The 22,049-nt window shown below is 54.1% G+C and overlaps 2 protein-coding genes across 2 annotated transcripts; both read right to left on the reverse strand.

Moving 5' to 3' along the window:
- Positions 1-997: 997 nt before the first annotated feature.
- MRGPRD (MAS related GPR family member D) lies at positions 998-17,195 on the reverse strand (the record flags this gene model as incomplete). The annotated part of the gene is made up of 5 exons (XM_082845041.1): positions 998-1,624; positions 1,714-1,945; positions 15,083-15,171; positions 15,508-15,685; positions 17,176-17,195. The coding sequence occupies 5 exons, from the start codon at positions 17,193-17,195 to the stop codon at positions 998-1,000; spliced, it is 1,146 nt and encodes a 381-aa protein (XP_082701167.1).
- Positions 17,196-17,733: 538 nt separating this feature from the next.
- On the reverse strand, positions 17,734-21,738 carry MRGPRF (MAS related GPR family member F; the record flags this gene model as incomplete). Its single annotated transcript, XM_082844651.1, has 2 exons — positions 17,734-18,717; positions 21,691-21,738. The coding sequence occupies 2 exons, from the start codon at positions 21,736-21,738 to the stop codon at positions 17,734-17,736; spliced, it is 1,032 nt and encodes a 343-aa protein (XP_082700777.1).
- Positions 21,739-22,049: the final 311 nt, after the last annotated feature.

Consider the following 22,049-nt stretch of genomic DNA (forward strand, 5'->3'; position numbering starts at 1 on the left):
CCCCCTTTCCACCCAAGCCCCCAGGCACGAGGCTGGACACTGGACGGTAGCAAAGGGTGTGAGGCATCCACTCTTGTCCTGGACCCAGGAGCTGGTGGGAAGAAAAGAGGGAGGGTGGGGAGAAGGGCATCGCCCCCAATTTTCCCTTTTTGCACTTTGGCACGGGAAAGGGAGAAGTGTTTGGGGCAAGCTGAGGGAGACCCTGGTGGGGGGCAATCATTTGGAGCACAGACTCTCGTTCTGCTAGTCACGTGGGTCTCTGGGATGAAGCTGCCTCCAGGCTGCCCCCGCCTCCTGGGGCACCGTCCCCTCAACAACTGTCCCTCTCCAGAGGGGTCGGCCAGGGGCTCTCCGGCTGCAGTGTGGCCTCCTGGGGGAAAGCAATCAGACCTGCCGTGGGTGCAAGGCGACCCGAAGGCAAAGGCCAGGGGTCAGGTGCCGCCCAGGGGCCACATGGAGGACAAGGCCATCTCATGACCCGCGGCCAGCGGGAGCCGGGTCAGCAGTGGCAACACAGTAGACTGGCTGCAGCCTGCAGGGATGGAGGGGGTCAGCCGGACACCTGGTGGAAGGTGGACCAGGGGCACCACCCTGCGGCCAGCTGCTACCAGCACATGCCCAAGGACCAGCCTGGGGCCACACAAGCCACATCCCACCTCCTGTACTAAGATACCGTCTTAGGGGGAGGAGGCTGGGAGGGCGCCCCTTCCCACCCAAATGGGAAACATGCTACCCACCTGTAGAGACGATTTAGATAATTAGCATCTAACAGGCCAGGGCTGAACGCTAACATCTGCCCTCTAGCCAGAACATTCTCCCCAAGCGAAAAAATTACGTTTCATCTTCCCAGCTGAGTTGCATTGTGAGATCTGGGACATGACATTCAGTGGGGGAGCCTTGGCAGGTAGGAAGGGGACCCCGAGAGGGTGAGACGCAAAGCCTGCGGGGCTCCCAACAGCCGGCCAGCCAGGCAGGCGGCGTCCAGGGCGCGGTGCTCTCAGACCTCCGCCTCGTCGTTGGTCCCAGTGGAGAGCGTCTGCCCCTCCTCCAGCTCGGGCTCCTTCCACAGCGCCCTGCGCAGCATGGGCCCCCAGGGGCTCCCGCAGGCTCGGCCGCCCCGACTGCCCACCAGGAGGTAGATGACCGGGTTGGCGCTACTGCTCACGGACAGGGAGAGGCGGGCGAAGCGACTGAACAGAGTCTTCATCCGCTGGGGCAGGTCCAGCCAGTAGAGGAGGAACCCGGAGACACCGAGGGGCAGGACGCAGACGAACACCAGGACAGAGGCCGGGATGGCCACGTACAGCCGCGTGGGCCGGCGCCGCTGGGAGCTTCTCTGCACCTGCGTGCAGAGGGTGAGGCTGGCCGTGGCCGTCGCAGGCGTGAAGAGCCCCGTGATGAGGACGCTGACGATCAAGTCCACCGTGAAGCACTGCCCTTCGTCCCGGTGCCAGAAGCTGCCGCAGAGCGAGGCCAGTGTGCTCAGCAGGAGGGACGGCGCCCAGAGCGGGACGCACACCGTGCCCGGCAGGTGCCGGGGCCGGTGACACTTGTACCAGACGGGGAGGAGGACAGAGAGGCAGCGCTGCGTGCTGATGGCCGTCAGCAGGCTCAGGCCAGCCACCTGGGCCACCACCTCATGGGTCGGCCACGTGGCCCATGTGGGCCATGCGTGGCCCATCCCCTCCCAGTGGGATGCTTTCTAGGCTGAGCCTGGAGGACGAGGAGGTCGGCCACGGCCAGGTGGAGGATGCAGACTTTGTAGGGACCCCTCTGCCCATGGAAGCCCAGCAGCCAGACCACCAGGCCGTTGCCCATGATGCTGCCCACGCAGGTGAACATGACCAGGGCGCCCAGCACCCAGTGGGCCGTGCCCAGCACGTGCACCCCGGGGCGGTTCCAGTTTGCTGCCGGGGTCTGGCCGCTGTTCAGAGTCTTGTTCATCCTATGGAAGGGAGATAGACCAGCGTGAGATTCTGTGTCACTTGGACCCCGGGGGACTCCTGGGAGCCCCCCACCCGATTTTTCTCTTTTAGGACTCTCACGCGGGTTCTTTTTGCAACAGACCATGACCTGTTCCCCATGGCTCCCACCCTGCCTGGATCTGCCAGCAGGTCCACCACTGCAGATGCCAAGTTGTTACAGATGCCCTTTGTCCCAAAATCTTCAAATTCTGAGAATTAATTTTTTTTTTTTTGGTACGAGGGCCTCTCACTGTTGTGGCCTCTCCCGTTGCAGAGCACAGGCTCCGGACGCGCAGGCTCAGCGGCCGTGGATCACGGGCCCAGCCGCTCTGCGGCATGTGGGATCTTCCCGGACCAGGGCACGAACCCGTGTCCCCTGCATCGGCAGGCAGACCCTCAACCACTGCGCCACCAGGGAAGCCCTGTGAATTAATTTTTTTAAACTGGACCTCAGGTGCAAAGAACAGTTTAGTTATACCCTGACTTTACGGCGCACCAGGATCATCAGGTCACTGAAAATCAAATAAAATCATTTATTGGTTTCAGTTACCCGCTTCATTCCATGCTCTTTCTCCCCTCCCTTCCCACACCTGTTCTAACCTGTTTAACATACGTCCTTAGACATCTAATTATCTTTCAAAACAGGTGGTTGCCCATAAAGTATTTTTAATTTACATGAATGTTGAGATTTAGAATTTGTGCTATTTTTTTTGTTTTTGTTTTTTTTACTCAACAGTATGTTTTTAGGATATTCTCATTTATACATGGGACTGTTTTTGAAGTCTCCATTCTGTGTCATTGGTTTGTCTGTCCCTACAACATCAACACACTGTTGCTGTTTTTAAAGTATATGTGGCAGGGCACTTCCCTGGTGGTCCAGTGGCTAAGACTCTGTGCTCCAAATGCAGGGGACCTGGGTTCAATCCCGGGTCAGGGAATTAGATACCACATGCCGCAACTAAGAGTTTGCAAGCCGCAGCTAAAAAAAAAGATCCCGCATGCTGCAACGAAGATCCGGTGTGCCACAACTAAGGCTACGTGCAGCCAAATAAATAAATATTAAAGAAAAAATAAAGTATATGTGGCTTTGTGTGAACCCCCCACTGTTTTTTAACTGACAGCTACTAGGTAGCTTTTCTTTGCCAGTTTCATGGAGTTTCATCCTTCTATGCCCAGCCTGATTTTCCACCAAAGACTCAAGGGGACCCTCTGCAGATTTTTGCAGTTCTTTCTCTGAGTAGCTGGCTCCCTTCTCTCTGGTATTCCATCTCACAAATTCCAGTCACTTCAATCTCCCCAAAGTCTGACTTCTCTATCTTTAACTCAGGGAGACCACCATGCTCTGCCTGGCTCTCCCCACTTCCTGTACCACTGTCCAGAGAGTAGCTCCAAGCAGGAAGCTGGGGTGATACTAGAGCTCACCTCATAGTTTTCTTGTCTCAGAGATTGTAGTCCTGGGATGCCTCTTGTCCAATATCTGCAAACAGTTGTTTCTTATGTTTTCTTTAGTGTTTTGGTTGTTCACAGTGGGAGGGCTAGTCTCGTACCAGTTACTCCATCATGGCTACAGGATATCTTCCTGTTGATTATTGATGGTGTAGAGACACACTGATGATTTTTGTAGTTTTTATTAATCAGGCAAATGACCTCATTTAGTTTATCATTTCTATCACTTTGTATGTTGAGTATTTTGATTTTCTATGTAACTGTCCTCATACCTCTAATTTCTTTTTCATGTCTTATAGCACAGCCCAGAACACCTAGCATTATGCTGAACAATGACTGGAATCAGGCACATTTATCTCCCTGCTAATCTTAAAAAAAAATGTGTCTAATGTTTCTCCATTAGATATGGTATTTGCTCTAAGGTTTTGGTAGTATCTTTTATCAAGGTGAGAAAGTTCCCCTCTTAGTTTTTTAAGAGTTTTTTTAAATAAATGAATGATGAAATTTATCATGATTTTTTCCTGTGGTGTCTACTTAATAATTTTCTCTTTTTTCTCCCTTAGTCTATTTATGTGGTGAATATATATTGATACATTTTCTGGTGTTCATTCATCCTTATATTTCTAAGATAAACCATTTCTACTTTGCTGTGTCTTTTTCTTTTTGTAACCTCCTGTTGTTCTGATGTTATTTAGAAAATTTTCATCTGTGTTCATAAGTGAAATTGGTCCATAATTTTCCCTTCTGGTGCTATCTTTGTCTATTTTTCATTTCAAAGCTGTAAGGTTATACTGCTTCATAAAATGACTTGGAGAGAGAGTCCTTTTTCTCTACCCTCTAGAACAATTTGTGTCATGTAAGGATTATCTTTCTTTGAACATTTGGCAGAAGGTAAAACCATCTGGTCTGGTAATTTTTATGTGAGTGTTAGTGGATACGCATGGCTTTGGGGAAAAAAAACCCCAAACTCCAATTTATTTAATATTTTAGGTTTATTTAGATTTTCACTCTCTTCTTGAGTTAAAGTAAGTAAAGTTATTTTTCTAGAAAATTGCTCATGCTTTCTGGTTCCACATTTATTGGTATAATACTTTACATGGTATTCTTTTACAATTTTTAAAACCTCAATTCTATTTGCCATTTTAAATTTGTGACTTTTATCTATTTTTTTTTCTTTATCAGTTTGCCAGAGGTTTGTTTTCAAGAACTATTATTTAAAAAAATCAACTCTGTTGTTTCTTTGCTTCCCATTTTCTCAGTTTATGCTTTTATTTCTTCTGCTTTCTTTGGATTTACCTTGTGATTCTTTTTTCAGCGTCTTGTGTTGAATTCTCTGGTAATTAATTTTCAAATGTTCTTTTTCTAATAGGTATTTAGGGCTATCAATATGCTACTAAGTATTTCCTTAGATGTTCCATGAGTTTTGATATGTAGTGTCTTCATTGTTTTTGATATCTAAAATTTTACAAATTAAAACCATTTAAAATTTGAATTTTAAATTTCCATAAATTATTTAGAAATACATTTTACAATACATGCTTTGGCTGTCTTCTCATTATTGGTTTCTAATATTGTGTTGTGGTCAGATAATGTGGTCAATTTTTTGGTATTTGAGAGACTCACTTGGTAGCATAAGAGATGGCCAATTTCTGCATATTTATTTATTTCTTTAAAGTCTTTATTGAATTTGTTTTTTTGGCCACGAGGCACGTGGGCTCTTAGCTCCCTGACCAGGGATCCAATCCACATCTCCTGCATTGGAAGGCCAAGTCCCAACCACTGGACCTCCAGGGAAGTCCCTCTGTTTACTTTATTAACTTATTTGATTAAGCTTTTAAAATTGCATTGTTTAAATGATCTGTATCCTGATTCATTTTTTGTCTTTTACAAATATTAACCAATTATGATTGTAGTGTGTCATTTTTCTCTTTCCTTCACCTATTTTGAAACTTTGTTAAGTGTATACAAATCCAAGAATATTATATGATCTGGGAATTGTACCTTTTATGTAGTGACCTTCCTCATCTTTAATACTTTTTTAGCCTTAAAGTTTATTTGATCTGATGCCAATTTTTAATTAATGTTTCCTAATCTCCCTGTTCATTCCCCATGTGCTTTGCAAATACGAGACTGTCTTCTACAGGAATAACGTTACTTCTTCTTATGCGAGACCCACTAGGTTGCCAAAGTTTTGCTACTCACACATTTGGCATTGACTTCTTTTGGGATTTCAAAGGATTTCACTGGTCCAAGACTTGGATTTTGTTGAATTTCTTTTTTTTAAAATTTTTAATTAAAACAATTTTTGGCTGCGTTGGGTCTTCATTGCTGCACGCGGGCTTTCTCTAGCTGTGGCGAGCGGGGGTACCCTTGTTGCGGTGCGTGGGCTTCTCATTGCCGTGGCTTCTCTTGTTGCAGAACAGAGGCTCTAGGCGTGCGGGCTTCAGTAGTTGTGGCTCGCGGGCTCTAGAGCGCAGGGCTTCAGTAATTGTGGTGCACGGGCTTAGTTGCTCGGTGGCATGTGGGATCTTCCTGGACCAGGACTCGAACCTGTGTCCCCTGCATTGGCAGGCGGATTCTTAACCACTGCACCACCTGGGAAGCCCCTGAATTTCTTGGCTTGGAGATTTGGTGTAAATTCAGATTCTACACCTGTGAATGGTACAAATTTGGAGCTTTGGTTACTCGAATTGGTGTCCAACTCCACTCACCCTCCACCCAGCCCCCTTCCCTTCCCCTTCTCCCTAAGGCAGGGAGAAGGTCCTAAAGACATTGGGGTGGACATTGCTTTCTTTAAGCAGCGGGGTCCTCCCAGGTTCTGGCCTCATGGAGTTCCCCCTGATCAAGCTCTCTCCTCCTTATTTTGCCCCAAGGCTACCTCTCAGCCCCTCTCCCCTTCCTCGCCCCAGCCCCACCTAGCTCCTGCCCTCTGGAGCCTCTACCTGTCTGATGTACCTTGGGCCGTTGGCACCAGCTCTAGCTGCAAGTTTCCTGGGGCACCTGGAGATTTCCCTTCCCGTCTTTCATCTTTCAGCTCTGTATTCTATGTGGGTGGGTGGGAGGAGATTGTTTTCTCCCACATTTCTTTGTAGCCACGGTGAGAGCGTGGTACCATGTCACACAGATACCAACCTCCACAGGTGCCTTGTGGCTACAGTCAGAAGTCTTTCCTTTAGGTTCAACACAAGTTTAAATAATATTTAACAAATTTATACTATGTGCCAGTTACATAGTTCTATATAGAGAGAACACATATACATACATAAGAGCATATATACATATACGTGCACACACAACATATACCTACATATAGCACACACAGCACGTGTCATATATATATCAATATAAACATACGACATATACATATACAATAGCACATATACATATAGATAAACATATAGCAAACACATATAATAGCATATATACATACAGACAACATACAAATACATATATAATCATAGCACATACACACATAGTACATGTGCGCACACACACAACACACCCAGACATGTATGTAAGTGTACACGTGCACACACAGAACACATGTACAACAATGACTCTGATGGACAGAGCCCGTCCTCACAGAACTCACAGTTGGCAGGAGGTAGGGAATACACAGTTAGACAGTTACACCGGCCGCCGGGGACGGAGATGGACTGGGGATGGGGGGTAACTAACAAAGTGGGGATTCGGAGGCTGGGTGGGGCTGGGAGGTACTGAGGTCCGAGGGCAGCTGGGAGAGGCCAGGTGGAGGGGGTGCCCTGAGGGATCAAAGGAGCCTCCTCCCAGGGCTCAGACGGGCACTCCCCCGGCCTCTCTCCAGCCAGCGGGACCCCTCCACCATCCTAGGCCACTGCTGCTGGGTTGCTGCCCACAGGGCTCCGTGAACACACATCCACTCAAGCCACACAGAGTGAGCTGGGCTGGGCCGCTCTCCCAGGAGGGGAGGACAGGGTCCTGCCCCTGCTGAGTGGGGAGGGGGGAGATGCACACGGGCCGACACCTCCCACCCCCCCTGCCCCTGCCTGCTTCTTCCTAGCATTCGTCAGGTATCCACCCTGCAAACGCTGACTGAGGGCAGACGGAGCCAAAGCTACTCCAGGTCCTGGGGGTGCTAGTGACAAGAAGACAGACACTTGCTTCTCTCCTGGGGTTGAGGTTCTGAGGGGAAGTGGTCGGTCAGCAAGAACACAGCTTCTGACGCGGTAACTGTCACAGAGACCGTGACCGCGGTTATGCAGGAGTGTTCATCGGACTCTCACAGATAAAAGAGCAGGAGGAAGGGGTAGAGTGGGCAGGGGTGGGAGGGGCTGGTGGTTCCAGAAGACCCCTCCAAGGGGGCGGCAATCAGCAGCAGAGACCCCCCGAATGCACTGAGGGGCCAGTGGTGGAGTCAGGGAGTGCGGGTGGCTTTTTGAAGGGATTTGACATAATGGGTAGGTGGGTGGGGAGGGCAGAAAAATGAGATTTGGGGGCAGAGGTTTTACTCACTTTATTTTATTATTATTATTTTGGCTGCGCCGCACGGCATGTGGGATCTTAGTTCCCCGACCAGGGATTGAACCTGTACCCCTGCAGTGGAAGCGCAGAGTCTTAACCACTGGACCGCCAGGGAAGTCCCTGGTTTTACTTATTTTAAAAGAAGGATGTTATTGCCTGTTTGTATGCAGATGGGTGAGATTCAGCAGAGAGGGGGAAGCTGATGATCAGGAAAGCTGCAGGAAGGGGTCCTGGGGGAGGTGAGAGCCCATAGGACCGGATACAGCCCAGGGATTGGCCCGGCTAGGAGCTGGGGTGTCAACTCAGAGGGGAGCGGAGAGTCCAGCCATGGGTTCAGGACACGAGGTGGGAAGATGCAGCTGCTCTTTTTAAGGTATCTTCTCTTTCAGCGAAAGTAGAAGGGAGATCAAATATTGGGACTGAGGGAAAAAAAGAGGGCTGAATGGTGTCGCCCCCCAAATTCATCTGTTGAAACCCTAATCCCCAATGTGACTGTATTTGGAGCAGGGCCTTTAGGGAGATAATTAAGATTAAATGAGGTCATAAGGGTGGGGCCCTAATCCAGTAGGAGTGGTGTCCTTTTAAGAAGAGATGCCAGAGCGCTCTCTCTCTCTCTCTCTGTCTCTCCCCACCTCCCTGTCCCCCACCCCTCTGCCATGTGAAGACAGTGAGAAGGTGGCGGTCTGCAAGCCAAGAAGAGAGCCATCACTTGGCACAGAATTGTCTGGCATCTTGATCTCAGGCTTCCAGCCTCCACAACTGTTAGAAAATAAATGTCTGCTTTTTTAATGCCCTCTGTTTGAGGTATTTTGTTATGGCAGCTGAGCAGACAAATGCACCCATGAAAGGAAATAATTAGCGATTGAATACTTCCAAATAAAAGTAAACAATATGTACACGGCTTGTTGTTAATGCCTGGCTTCACCGAAGTGAGGTCCCCTGTACAGCAGGGGGAGTTTGTATCTTGGTTACCCCTGAGTCAGGTCCCGGCACACGGTGGGCACTCAATAAATGTGGAGTGGCCCCTAGACTCAGTGCTATGCTGTGTGCTCCCCAGACACCCTCGCCCTCCTTCCCTTACACACTAGTTCAGCTGACGTGTCTGCCCCCCAGGCCGGCCTGAGTCCAACTTGATCCCTCTCCACGGCCCCCTGGTCCCCAGCACAGTCCCTGCAGGAGTAAATGCTCACTCGCGGCTTGTTGATGGGTGATGGTTTAAAATATAGGATCTACGAGTTAGCGTTCATCTTCCTGTCCTCGAAAGGCTTGTGTGAATTTTTATCTATTCCACGAAAGACTTACGGAAATGTGTTATTTCCCACTACTCTTACGCTGCCGTCCACTTCTTCTTGTACTTTATGCCTATACAAATTTACATAGATTAGATACCCAAACAGTCTTATTTTATATTTTTTTTGCGGTACGCGGGCCTCTCACTGTTGTGGCCTCTCCCGTTGCGGAGCACAGGCTCCGGACGCGCAGGCTCAGCGGCCATGGCTCACGGGCCCAACCGCTCCGCGGCATGTGGGATCTTCCCGGACCGGGGCACGAACCCATGTCCCCTGCATCGGCAGGCGGACTCTCAACCACTACGCCACCAGGGAAGCCCCAACAGTCTTATTTTTAAAGATTCAAATGGTAAAGAAGAAAGAAGTTTTGCCCTGGGTATCACCATTTACTGTGTGATTACATCCTTGAAGGCTTTTTTCTGTGCATTTCCATATACATTTTTTTTACATAAATGAGAATAAATCACCTGGTTGTTTCATAAGCTGATTCTTCAAAAACGAATTGTATGTCTTCTCCTTAAATCGTCTTCCCCGTGGTACCTGCCTGTCTCACCTTTGTCCTGGCTCTGCTATCACCATCGCTGGCGGCTCTCCAAGTGGCAGGCACCCCAGAGGGTGGTAAGCACTCGTCACCCCTTTAAATACTTTAAAGGTAGTCTTAACTAGTTCGTTGTTTTTAGGAGACGAGGTCTTGGAGAAGCTGAAACACTTGCCCACGTCATCCAGCTGCACCTGGCAGGGCTGCACGCTTACCTGGGGCTAGCAGGGGATCCCCTGTCACTGGCGTGGCCTCCTGCTTCCACCCGGAGAGTAGAAACCAGGGGCTGCTCCCCTGGTTCCCCGATGTGATGCTCAGTCCTTCAGGGAAGGTGGCAGCCCCCTCCTCGCTCTGCTTGGAGTCTCGGCAGCACCCCTTTGCCCCAAGGCCCCAAGTCTCTCCTGCCCCCATCCTGGCTCAGCAGAGATGCTCTGAACTGTCTTCTGCTGCCCCCCACCCTGGCCTCAGAGGCGCCCGGTCCCTGGGGCCCCCAGAGAACCTTCCCCCGGCTCCCTCTGAGCAGCGGGAAGGGGAGCTTGAGGTATAAATGCACGAATGGCACAGGCCTCACCCCCTGGGAGGCCTGCAGAGGAGCCAGCTGGGGGCTAATGGGCCTGGCCGGGCGTGGCCTCCCCAGCTCCCCACCTGGGGGACGGCTGGGCTGCAGGGGAATGGAGCATGAGACTGGGCACCCACGAGGAGCGATGGGAGGGTCACCCCTCTCCTACGCCGTCCAGACAATGCCCCCCCCCGAAGGCCGACTGGGACGGCCGAGGCGACCTCAGAGCGTCAGCGGCCCCATCGGTGGGGGTAGCTGGGGCTCTGGAGGGAATGGGGGCCCTTGTGGGCTGAGAGAGGCCAGTACATCCACGTGGAGGCGCTCTGGCTGATGTCCTCTCCCAGCGCTCTGCTTGGGGAAGGCTCGGGGGGAGGGAGCACGGGGTCTGGCCTCCAGGACCTTGTTTTAAGTCCGAGTTCTGCCACCTGTTAGCTGGAGACCTGGGCAGTCTCCTCAGGTGACCTGAGTGTCCCGGTGGGATGACCACGAGGAAGCCCCACGTTCTGCCCGGGAGGCAGGTCAGCTCTGCTGCCTACTCCCGGCGCGCTCGTTTTCAGGGCTCTAAGGTCTCACAGGGGTCATTCAGCTGAGGCCAGAGGGATGACTGAGCCCAGAACTGTGCCCAAGGGCTAGAATTCCACGGACCTGAATTTAGATTCAAGGAGAGTGACTCAGCAAGGAATCTGGGCTTGGTTAACAGCTCACGGAACTGACCGAAAGCAAAGAAACCAAGCGCCATGAAGGCGTCCAGAGGGCAGCACTGCCCAGACCTGGCGGCAACGGCTCGTCCTGTGGGACCAACAGGAAGTGGTCTCTGGAGGCGTCTTACCTGCTTCCAGACTTCCACAGGTGTTGGCGGGATGAAGTTCCTTGCGGACTGTTGGACTGAAGGCCTCAGTGTGTTGCCGGCTGTTGGTCAGAAGCTACCCTCAGCCCCTTGCTGTCGGGCTCTCCCCAGTATGGCAGCGTGCAACACAGCAGCTTCCTTCCTCAAAGCCAGCTCGGGGGAGCGTCTGTTCACAAGTTGGGAGTCACAGTCTCTTGGAGTCTAATCATCTTTGCTCCATTCTGTTGGTTAGAAGCAAGTTACCTGGTCCAGCCCACACTCACGGAGCTGGGACTACGCAAGTCTGTGGATACAGGAGGTGGACTGTTGGGGGCCATCTTGGATTCTGGCGACCATGCTTATTGGCCAATCAAGAACCTGCCTCGTTGCCAGTCCTTACTACTTCCTGTCCGGCATAGAATATGCTATGGACCGCTACCATTGTGTGCCATTTCTGTTCTCTCCTTTTCCAAATGGGATTAAAAAAAAATCATAGTTATTTCCTTTCTCCTGTCCACTGTGAATTGTGTGTCTTGAGAGCGGCCATCTTCATTTGGGTTGGAGGGATGGTACCCATCGCTAGGACTGGGAAGTGCCTCTGGATCTGATGGAGAGAGATGCAAATGGCCCACGGATCCTGGGCTCAGTGCTGGGGTATCAGCCCCCAGAACTGACTTTGGATTGTCTCTCTTCTTGGGGAGAGAGGGAAGTGCATTTTCTGCTGTAAATAATATAGCTACAGATTTGGGGTAGGAATGTTATAAAATCATATCAATACAGGGAAAGAAGTGGGTGTGTGGGTGGTGGAGTGTGGCCCACAGCTGCCACTTTGCCTGCTAGCATCTCCTTTTCGTGCTTTTTGCTTGAGCTCACCTCTTCCCCGCTCTAAGCCTGTTGGGTTTTGGTGAGGTGGGCATCCTCCTTCCTCCCCAGTCTGCCCCCGCTCCAGGAGAGGGGTGGTGCCTGGGGCCTGGCCAGTGAGCGTGATGGTTGGGGCCTCTGCCAGAATTATCAGGAAAGGGATGCTCTCTTTCTGCTGGGATTGCTGAATTTGTCGAATATAAACCAGGAACTGCTAGTCACCTGCTGTTGAGTTGATTCACTGGGAATAAAGGCAGTGCAGATAAAAGCAGAGATGAGAAACGGAGAAAAGAAAAGTAACTGAGGGAACATCATTAGGGGCCCAGATCCAGCTATGTCTGAATTGAAAATCACTTCTGGGGGCTTCCCTGGTGGCGCAGTGGTTAAGAATCCGCCTGCCAATGCAAGGGACACGGGTTCCATCCCTGGTCCAGGAAGATCCCACATGCCACGGAGCAACTAAGCCCGTGCGCCACAACTACTGAGCCTGCGCTCTAGAGCCCTCGAACCACAACTACTGAGCCCACGTGCCACAACTACTGAAGCCCATGTGCCTAGAGCCTGTGCTCCACAGCAAGAGAAGCCACTGCAATGAGAAGCCCACACACCGCAATGAAGAGTAGTCCACGCTCGCTGGAACTTTCCTGGTATATGAGTCAGTGAATTCCCTCAAACACACGCATACACTCCACCTATACCACCCACCCCTCCACCAAAACTAGATTAAACTGGGGTTTCTGTGACTTGTCACCAAAATTCCTGGCTGATAAAAAAATCTGCTTGTGAAACTAATCTGTAATCTAGAATTTAGAGTGGCATAAAGCGGAGATGAGTGGTTGCCTCAGGGTGGGGGCAGAGGCGGGATGACTGGCTGGATGCCTCAGGAAACTTTGGGGGAGGTGATGGAAATGTTCTTTTCTGGGGGTTGGAAGCATTCTGTGTATTGATTTGGTGATGCCATGAGCATATACACATGTGTCAAAGATCATTGAGCTACATATTAAATGGATGTATCTTATTGTATATCAATTAGACCGCCATTAAATCAATGACAAAGATTAAAGAAAAAAAAATCTGCCTGATTAGGGAAGGCTTCTTCTGAGTTGCCAGGAAACTTGGGGCTGGCATTCTGACTCACTGAAGCAGAGTTTTCCATGAGTTTTAATTTTGTGAACTGTGTCCTGTTGTTTTCTCCAAACCCCTCCTGGCTACTCTCCAGCCCCCACTGGCTGAGAATGTAATATTTTTGTACTCATGTTCTCAGTTGTCCTGGTTCTGGAAGATTCTGCAACACATTTGCAGAGCTCCCCAGCCTTGTAGCCAACCTGCTTAAGGGCACACTTCCTTGGGCTGGAGCTTCTTCCCAAGCGTTGAGAGGCTGGACCCTAAATGGACCCATCCCTCTGTCTCGCCTTCTAGAGGAAGCCTTTGGTTCCCTAGACAGAGGACTCTTCTTGTCTGAGGGTTCTGAACCAAGCTGTGCAGAAAAGATCTTGGGCTGCAAAATTCTGGCATGCAATATAAACCCCAAGTTATCTCAAAACCATACTGGCAGGATATTCAGGAAAGCTGGGCGGATGCCAGAGAGGCATTCCATTTCCTCTTATTAGGATGGAAGAAGAGACAGAAGAGGTATTCTTCTGTCTGTGCCGTCTGTTGAACACGCATGCCTTCCCATCCCCCAATCCATTCCAGACATCTACAGCCTAAAACCGGGCTGTCCTCTCCTTTGGTCTCTATTGACTGTGTAATCCAACAAGGCCGGTCCAGGGCGTCCTTGGGCGGCGATGGGCTTGCCCTGTCTACTTCATGCATCACCCCAGAACCCCAACTCCCAGTGCTTTGCTGATGGGAAGCACAGAGGTCAGAGGCCTGAGCTTCCAGGGAAACAAGAAAACCACTGTGCATGAAGATGACTGGGGTTCCAGCCAGGGCCGTCCCCCTTGGACGAGGAACGCCATTTGTAAGCACTGGTGCCCACCACGGCTGCTGATAGTCTGTACTGCAGAGCCCTGTCCTGAAGATTAAATGAGATTCGCACGTGGAGCTCTCAGCCCAGGGCCCACTGAGCATAGTAGGTCGTCAAGAGATGACAGTCATCGCCCTGAGGAGCAGTGCTGGTACTGGTTGTTCCCGAGAATGTCCCTCTTTCAGTGGCCGCCCTGCGCCCTGACCGTAGTGTGTGCGACGCGGAGCCACCGCAGACCGAGGTCCCACGGCTCATGGGTGGCGGTCCCTGGCCTCCCTGAGGCTGGCTCTGGCTTTGCAAGTTTGACCGCGTGTATCCCGTGTGTACCTAAGAGTGTGTGTCCCCACTTGCTCACGTCTGTAGAGAGCGGTGACAGGAAGTATGAAAACGTGGAGAGCTCTGTCCTGCCCGTGGCTCTCCCCTCCCTCACGTCCTGTTGGGGGACGGGGGAACAAGTGTTGTTTCTTTGTCCAGCCGCCTAGAAGCTGCCTGGTAGGTACGGGACTTCACTCTCCGAATCACGATTCTATGACTCTGTTGACAAGCAGGTGTCAAAGGAGAATGGCTAGAGCCCTTGCCCCAGGCAGTTTCAGGGTGGAAATCTGTGATGTTTGGGGACCCTTGACTTCCTGCCTTTATGGGACACCCAGGAAGAAGGAGGCGTTTGGTCACCACGGGGGGGCCCGGATATGCCGTTTTAGGGGGGTGGGGATAGCAGAGGCGCATCACCCCACCCCTGCAGTGGGCTCCGTGGCCCCTTCAGTAATTAAATACCAAAGGAGGGAGGAGGAAAGTGGTCGAGGGCCTGAGGCTTCTGCTTGTGGGTATGTGCGCCTTTTCCCCACCAGCAGCACAGAACCACTAGCACAGAAGCGAGGTGGTCAGGGCGTGGGCAGGTTGTGCCTGGACGCTGCCCGGGGGCTGGAGTGGCAGAAAGGAGAAGAGGCCTGACTCTCTAGCAAGACTTCAGGGAGAAAGGTCCCGGGGCCGGGAGAGGCCCCATTCCTGGAGTTCGGCCCCCGCCCTTCTGGGCTTAGCGTCTGCCAGGGGCACGTGTACGTTCATACAAGGCCCAGCCCTGTCCTGACCTCCAGGCCCTGTTAGTTGGTGAGGGCTGCCCACCCACCCACCGGGCCTGGGTTCTGAGCCGTGGCAGAGGCAGGAAGGCGCCGTCGAGCTCCCGGGTGGGGGTCAGCTCCCCACGGGGGGCTCGGGGCTCCTGAGGAAGAGGGGAGCCCCAGGGGCTGGGATGCACTGCGCCCCGAGGAACCAGGCCTTGGATGGCCCCCTGGGGCACCTGCAGGCCTGGGAAGCCGTTCCGCCGTGTGGAGGGAGGCCTGCACCTCTGGGAGCTTTCCAGCCAGTGGTCCCGACCCCACCCCCTGACGCGCATCGTCAGGACCCCACTTGGTTTCTCGAGTCCCCAGAAGTGTCAGCTGTGGTGGCCTCCAACTCTGCTTTCCCGGGATTCTCTGACTGGTGTGTGGAGGAGAGGCTGGGGAGGGTGCACCCCAGGGGCTGGGAAAGGGGCGGGTGGGCACCCCGGCTTCATCACCCGAAGCTCCTGGAAACTTCGCCACTGGACCACACAGAGCGGTGGCCTTCCTGGGGCAGCAGCTGGGGCTGTGAGCAAAGGGAGCCGGGCTGCCGGGCCCTGGTCGTCAGGGCAATGCACTTGGGGGTCAGCCGGCCCGACGGTGGTGCCGCAGTCCTTCTCCGCGATCACCAGTGCTCTGCAGGCAGAATGCCAGCCACCAGGCGGTACTGCCTCCTGGACGGGCAGTTCCCTCCGTCAGCCGCCCCGCCCACCCTGCCATCTCCTGGCTCTCCACAGAAGAGGGGCGCCCTGCTCCTGCCCCGGACCCCGGACGCCCCTGCCCTGGTCTCTCCCGGGCCTATGCAGTGAGCAGTTTTCCCAGATCTTCCCCCAAAGTGGCGGGGGTCCCAGGCTGGGCATCAGGAGCCCAAGATGGGCCTGTTCCTGCGGCTGCCGGAGGCGAGGCGCTGGCCAGGGAGCCGTCCGGCCCGGCGCTAGTGGAGGCTGTCTCTTGGGAGGGGCTTCAGCCTATGGCTGGGGTTCGGGAAGTGACAGGCACAGGGACGCCAGCCCTGCCTCAGAGAGCTTAGGACAGAGAGTTCTGGGTGGGGCAGGGGGTGCAATATCGCCGAGGATGCAGCAGCCACCCTGGGGGTCTCTGTGTGGACACACTGTGTTCTTTTATTATTATTTAAACTTATTTATTTATTTATTTTTAAATAAATAAATTTTAAATAAATAAATAAATAAAATAAGACCTGCGTTGGGTCTTTGTTGCTGTGCGTGGGCTTTCTCTAGTTGTGGCTACTCTTCGTTGCAGTGCACGGGCTTCTCATTGCGGTGGCTTCTCTTGTTGCGGAGCACGGGATCTAGGCATGCGGGCTTCAGCAGTTGTGGCTCGCGGGCTCTAGAGCTCAGGCTCAGTAATTGTGGTGCACGGGCTTAGTTGCTCCGCAGCGTGTGGGATCTTCCCGGACCAGGGCTCGCACCCGTGTCTCCTGCATCGGCAGGCGGATTCTCAACCACTGTGCCACCAAGGAAGCCCGCACACTGTGTTCTTCATGGGCAGGGACTGTATTAGTAGCCAGCAGAGAGCCTAGAACCCAGTAGGTGTGATGAAAACTAAGGTTCCCAGGGGGAGTGGGGGGCCCCTGGGTGGGTGAAAAGTGCATGGGGGTTAGCCAACAGAGCGTAGCGTGGGGACCAAGCTCCCTCCGGCAGAGGAGTGGACACCCTAGCAGGAGAGGGAGCACGCCGGTGTGTAGACCGGCCAGCCGGGAGAGGCGGCACGGGAACTGGGGTACAGAGCGGGCTGCACGGGGGGCGGCGTGGAAAGGCTGCCCGTCTGGGCTTCGGATGCCAGTGGGGTCCTCACTGTGAGAACAAGATCACAGACAGGACAGAGGGCAGGAAGCCTTCCTCGCTGCGAGATAGAAAACGTTTATTGATATACATGTATTATCTTTCATCAAACTGGGCCACCGTGCTTGTAGGTGGGCTGAGGTGGCCAGGTAGAGCCAGTGCCCACTTTTGGGTGGGGCTATAGCTCAGAGACTGCCTGGACGGCCTTCCGGAGCCCCTCAGACCAGGCGGACGGCAGCTCAGACATGCCGGCTGGCATGGAGTCAGAAACGAGAGTGAGCCACTCAAGCCAGCCGACGGCTTTTCCTGCGTCCAGGCACTTGCCGTGCCAGAGGCTCCCCCATTTCGGCCACCAAAGGGAACGTCATGTGCAGAAAGACTGGGCTCCCAGGCGGGTTAAGGAGAAGCGTCTCCCAGGTAGCACCCTTGCCTTGACAGGGCAGAAAGGAGACAGCAGGTGTCCCAACAGCAGGACAAAGATGCTGGCCCGACGGGCGATGGGCTGGCTGTTCTCAGGAGGGCTGGCTGATGGGGCAGGAGGTGGATGGGCTGCGTGACCCCCTCCTCTCCTTTCCTGGCCATCCTGGGGCGGGGAGGAGCCCCACACCCGGCCCACCGCCCGGGGGCAACTTCTGCCGTGGGTCACGGAAGGAGGATAGCTGGGGGGAGCCTGGTGAGGCCACGGGGTCTGTTTGGAAGTGGCTCTTCTGTCTCTCGGCCACGCCCAGAGCCTCGGCCCCGGGAGAAGGCGGCACGCGGGCGGGGAGCAGATTTTTCTCCTTGCACTCGGGCCCCGGGGCTGCTGCCCAACTCCTGACTCCTGCAAAGGGTCTCTGGAGGCCACTCCAGCTGGCCGCCGCCTCCCCTCCAGGAGCCGGCCTCTCACGAGGCATTCCCCGAGGCGCACTGCATCTCCATGGTGACCGTGTTGGGCGTGCTGCCCCCCGCCTCCCCCGGCTCGGCCCCGTCTCGCAGGGCCCGCTGGAAGACCACCCTGAGGGGCTCCCACAGCCGCTGTGACTTGTCCCTGCCGGCCAGGAAGTAGACGACAGGCTTGGCGCTGCTGTTGATGCAGATACACAGGTCGGTGACGTACTCGGGGAAGGGGGCCGGGATCTGGAAGACCCAGAAGAGGAACCAGTCGATCCCTAAGTAGATGGAGGACACGAGGAAAACCGAGACCATGGCCAGGATGACGTGGTTGAGCTTGGCCGAGCGCTGGCGCCGCCGGGCCCGGCACTCCACGTGCAGGACGAGCGCCAGACAGGGCAGCACCATGAGCGGACAGAAGACCAGGAACAGCAGGATGCCCAGGAAGGTGTCCACGTGCCCGCAGCCCGGCCCAGACGCCTGGCGGCCCAGGAACACGCAGAAGTAGCTGTGGATGCTGGTGACCAGGAGCGACAGGCTCCAGAGCAGCGAGCACACCACAGCCGACAGGCGCTTGGGCCGACGGCGCCAGTACCAGGAGGGGAAGATGACCGACAGGCAGCGCTCTGAGCTGACGGCTGGCAGGAGGCTCACGCTGGTGACGAACATGCAGAGCCCCAGGATCCGGGACACCGCGCGGACGTAGTCGGCAAACGAGCCCAGGAAGCCCCCCGTGTTCAGGATGGAGAACACGGCCTTGCTAAAGAGGTAGCCGACGTCCGCGCTGGCCAAGTGCAGAAAGTAGATGGAGAAGGGGCTCCTTTTGATGGAGAAGCCGAAAAACCAGAGGACCAGCCCGTTGCCCACCAGGCCGCACAGACAGAGAAGCAGGAAGATGTAGTTCATGACGGCTGGCGGTGGCAGCATGGCGATCTGCGCGATGGTCAGGAAGCCGCGGCCGTAGAGCTCCGGGGCCTCGCTCACTCCCGGACACATCTGCGCAGGCGTGGAGGGGAGACACGCGGTGATACTGGCTGGGCTCCATCCCCAAACCCGCACCTGCAACCAGGTGTGCTGGGCTCCGCCCCCAAACCTGCAGCTGAGCCCAGGTGTGTTGGTCCTGATTACAGACGTGGCTCTGGAGCAATGAATGGGCTCCAGCTGGAGCAGAGACACCCTTGATCTGACATAGTGCTGCCATTCTGTGCCCCAGAGTCTGGAGCTCACAGCCTACAGGAGTGATAGTAAAAATGGTGAAAAGCATCGGTCCCTCATAAGGGTACCGGGTGGTCCACCGGCCAGAAAATGTACATGTTGTGCAAGATAAAGAAAAACTGAGGAAGCTTTCCATATCGAAGGAAACTAAAGAGACATGACTAATTAACGCAGGGCTGTAAGCGTGGATTGTAGAGTGGATCTAACCATCACTATAGAGGCTATTAGGGGGATGACTGGGAAATGGGAACGTGGACTATGTATTGTACCAACGTTACATTTTCTGAAGAGGAAAATGTACCGTGGCTATGTCCTTGTTCTTAGAAGATACAAACTGTTTGGGTGCAAAGGGGTTTGGTGTCTGCAATTTACTTTCAAATAGCTCTGGGAAAGAAAGTACCTATCAAGAGATAATCAAGATTTATTTTTTAAAAAAAGAGATACTAGAGAGAAAGCACATGTGGCAACAGGCTAACGATTAATGAATCGGTGAAGGTGTATGCAAAGTTACAAAACTTGCAATTTTTCACACTGAAACATGAAAATATTTATTTTAAAAAACAAAATCACTGGTAAGTTACCGAAACAAAACCAAAGTGGACCCAGACCTATAGTGGAATCAGAGAGACCTGGGGAATCAGCGTTGGTTCCCTGCTGGGCCAGGGTGAAACTCTGGGTTTCTGGATCATGAGGGATCTGGATCTGACCCAAGGGGGTCCCTAGAGGGCGAGACACTGAGGCAGTGGCTATTCATTGAGCTGTGTATTTTGACAATTGGTCTGGCCGTGTGAGTCCATCTGGCTAAATGACAGTCTTGCCTGCAGGGTCTGGGCTGGCATATAAATGCATGAACGTGGGTCACGTGCAAGAAGCTGACAAGTGTGGGGGGGCAGTGGCAAACCGGAGGGCACCCGTCCTGAGCAAGTCGGCGGTGCCCTGCTCCAGCCGGTGGGCGCCAGTGGGACCAGCGGGCTGAGTGGCTCTTATTCATCCTTTTCCCTCTCCCCAGAGAAGCCAGAACTCGAGATGGTAATGTAAACTATCCTGATCTTTAAATGCTGACATTTAAAAAACACGGGGTGGGCCAAACATAACACATCTACAAGCTGGATTCGGTGCTCAGGCTGTGGATTTTGACCTCCCATCCCCAGTGGCGGAGGCTGCCCAGAGCACTGTCACTGCCCTGCCCACACCCCGGCAGACATCACTAATCCATCCCAGCACTCTTTCCCACAGAGCCCGAACCTGGCCTGCCCCTAATCTAAGGCCGGGTGTCAGTACCCATTGCTCATGACTCTCCCTCCAAAACCCAAAACAAAACTGAAAAACAAACCAGAAGGTTCTTGAGGCAGGACTATTCTGCCACTTTCCAGATGGGCCCCAGCTCCGGCAGAAAGCTGGGTCCCGAAAGACTGCTCTCTGGGCCTGACACCCCATAACAAAGGGAGGGACCTCTGGCCTGGCTCCGGTCAAGGGGACCCTGCAAGCAGGGACTGGAGGGTGCCGGCAAACTTTGGGGAAACCCCAGAAGGTCAGGGCATGGGGGTCCCGGTCACTACCCGGCATCCTATCCTCTAAATGTATTTATTGACCCCACATCTGTCTGTCTGTCCGTCAACTCTCAAACCCCTGAGCTCGCTCTTTACTCAGCCTTTCCTCTTCTCAGCTGGGGAGCAGACTCAGAAATTTACAAGATCCAGTGTCTAAACGAGTCCACGGAGGACCAGCGCTAGCGCTGGAGGGAACTGGGTGGCAGGGGCTGCACCTGACAGGTCAGATCCCTCAGTGCCTCTCGCAGGCTGGAAGAAGTCTGCAATCCTCCCCTCAGAGTCAGAGCGGGAGGGCCGGTGAGTCACTGGACGTGTGGCTGCCATCCCGGCCACACAGCACCTTGTACAATGCCTGCTCTGGTGCCCTCCCTGGGCTCTGCCTTTTCTCCGGGGATTTCTGGGGACTCCCAAGCCAGTTCCTTCTCTGTCTCCTGTGGCTGCCATCTTGCAGTGGTCACCATCAGGGCTGCAGGCATGGTGGGGAAATGCCGGGGTCTGGGGTCCTGGCTCTGCCCCGACCTCCGGACTCACCGCAGTCAAGCTACTACACTGGCGTGAGCCTCGTTTCCTCAAAGGTTGCGCTTGGTAAACTCAGGGGTCCTTCCAACTTGAGAGGGTTTTCCCCGGGATTCAGGAGGGAATTCCAGAGTGTTCAAAGGCCTCAGAGAAGTAGGGGGCGGGAGCGGGGGAGGGCAGAAGGGGTGGGTCAGCCTGATGGGTCGTCAGCGTCTCAGCCATGGCTAGTGCCCGGAGGCAGAGGGTAAACCGGGACTAACGGACCCTGGTGTTGGGCGACGCTGGCAGGGTGGCCCAGAGCCCCACGGAGGCTCGTGACACCAGGCCCCCTTGGAGCCAGCCTCGCAGGGCCTCCTGGCAGGGCCTGGCCGTGGGAAATAGCTGCCGCCCCATCTCCCCAGGGAAGAGCTGACAAGGCCTCTGGAGGTTGGTAACAGATGCCCCAAGGTCTGCACAGGATGGGATTCAAGGGCGTCCGGTGACGAAGACACTGGGGATCCGAGGTGACCGGTAACCAGTGCCAGGCCACGTAGCCCAGAGGGGCCCTGCTGCCCGCCTGTCTGTCCCGAGCTAGAGGATGGGGCCTGGGCGGCAGAGTGTGTGTGAGAAGGGGGTGCTGGGCGGGGTCTGCCCCCTCCCACCACACCATCCTGCAGACCCGGGTTGGGGAGCTGATGGCGGTACTTGCCTTGTTCCTGTTGGTGGGATGGGTCTCCCAGGAGCAGTTTCCAGCCATCCCCAGGCCTGGTGAGTCCAGATTCCTTACGGCTCTGCTCACAGCTCACCGGCCTGCGCAACCCACCTGGCCAGGCAGAAAGAGTCACATGAGGGCGGCAGTGTTCTCCCCTCCCTCGCAGACCCCTCCCCAGGCCCTCAGGGCTCTCCCCTTGGAGGGCAGGCTGATGAGCCATCCCCTGGCCGCCTTAGAGGCAGGGCCTTGTGGGAGGCACCGGGCTTCCTGCTGAGTCCAGAGCAGGAGGCGTCTGTGTGCACCACTCCCTCCTTCTCCGGGGCCCTCATTCTCCCCGCTGCTGACACCCTAGGGAC

This window comes from Leucopleurus acutus, assembly GCF_964270905.1.
Source record: "Leucopleurus acutus genome assembly, chromosome: 8".
Lineage (NCBI taxonomy): Eukaryota > Metazoa > Chordata > Mammalia > Artiodactyla > Delphinidae > Leucopleurus > Leucopleurus acutus.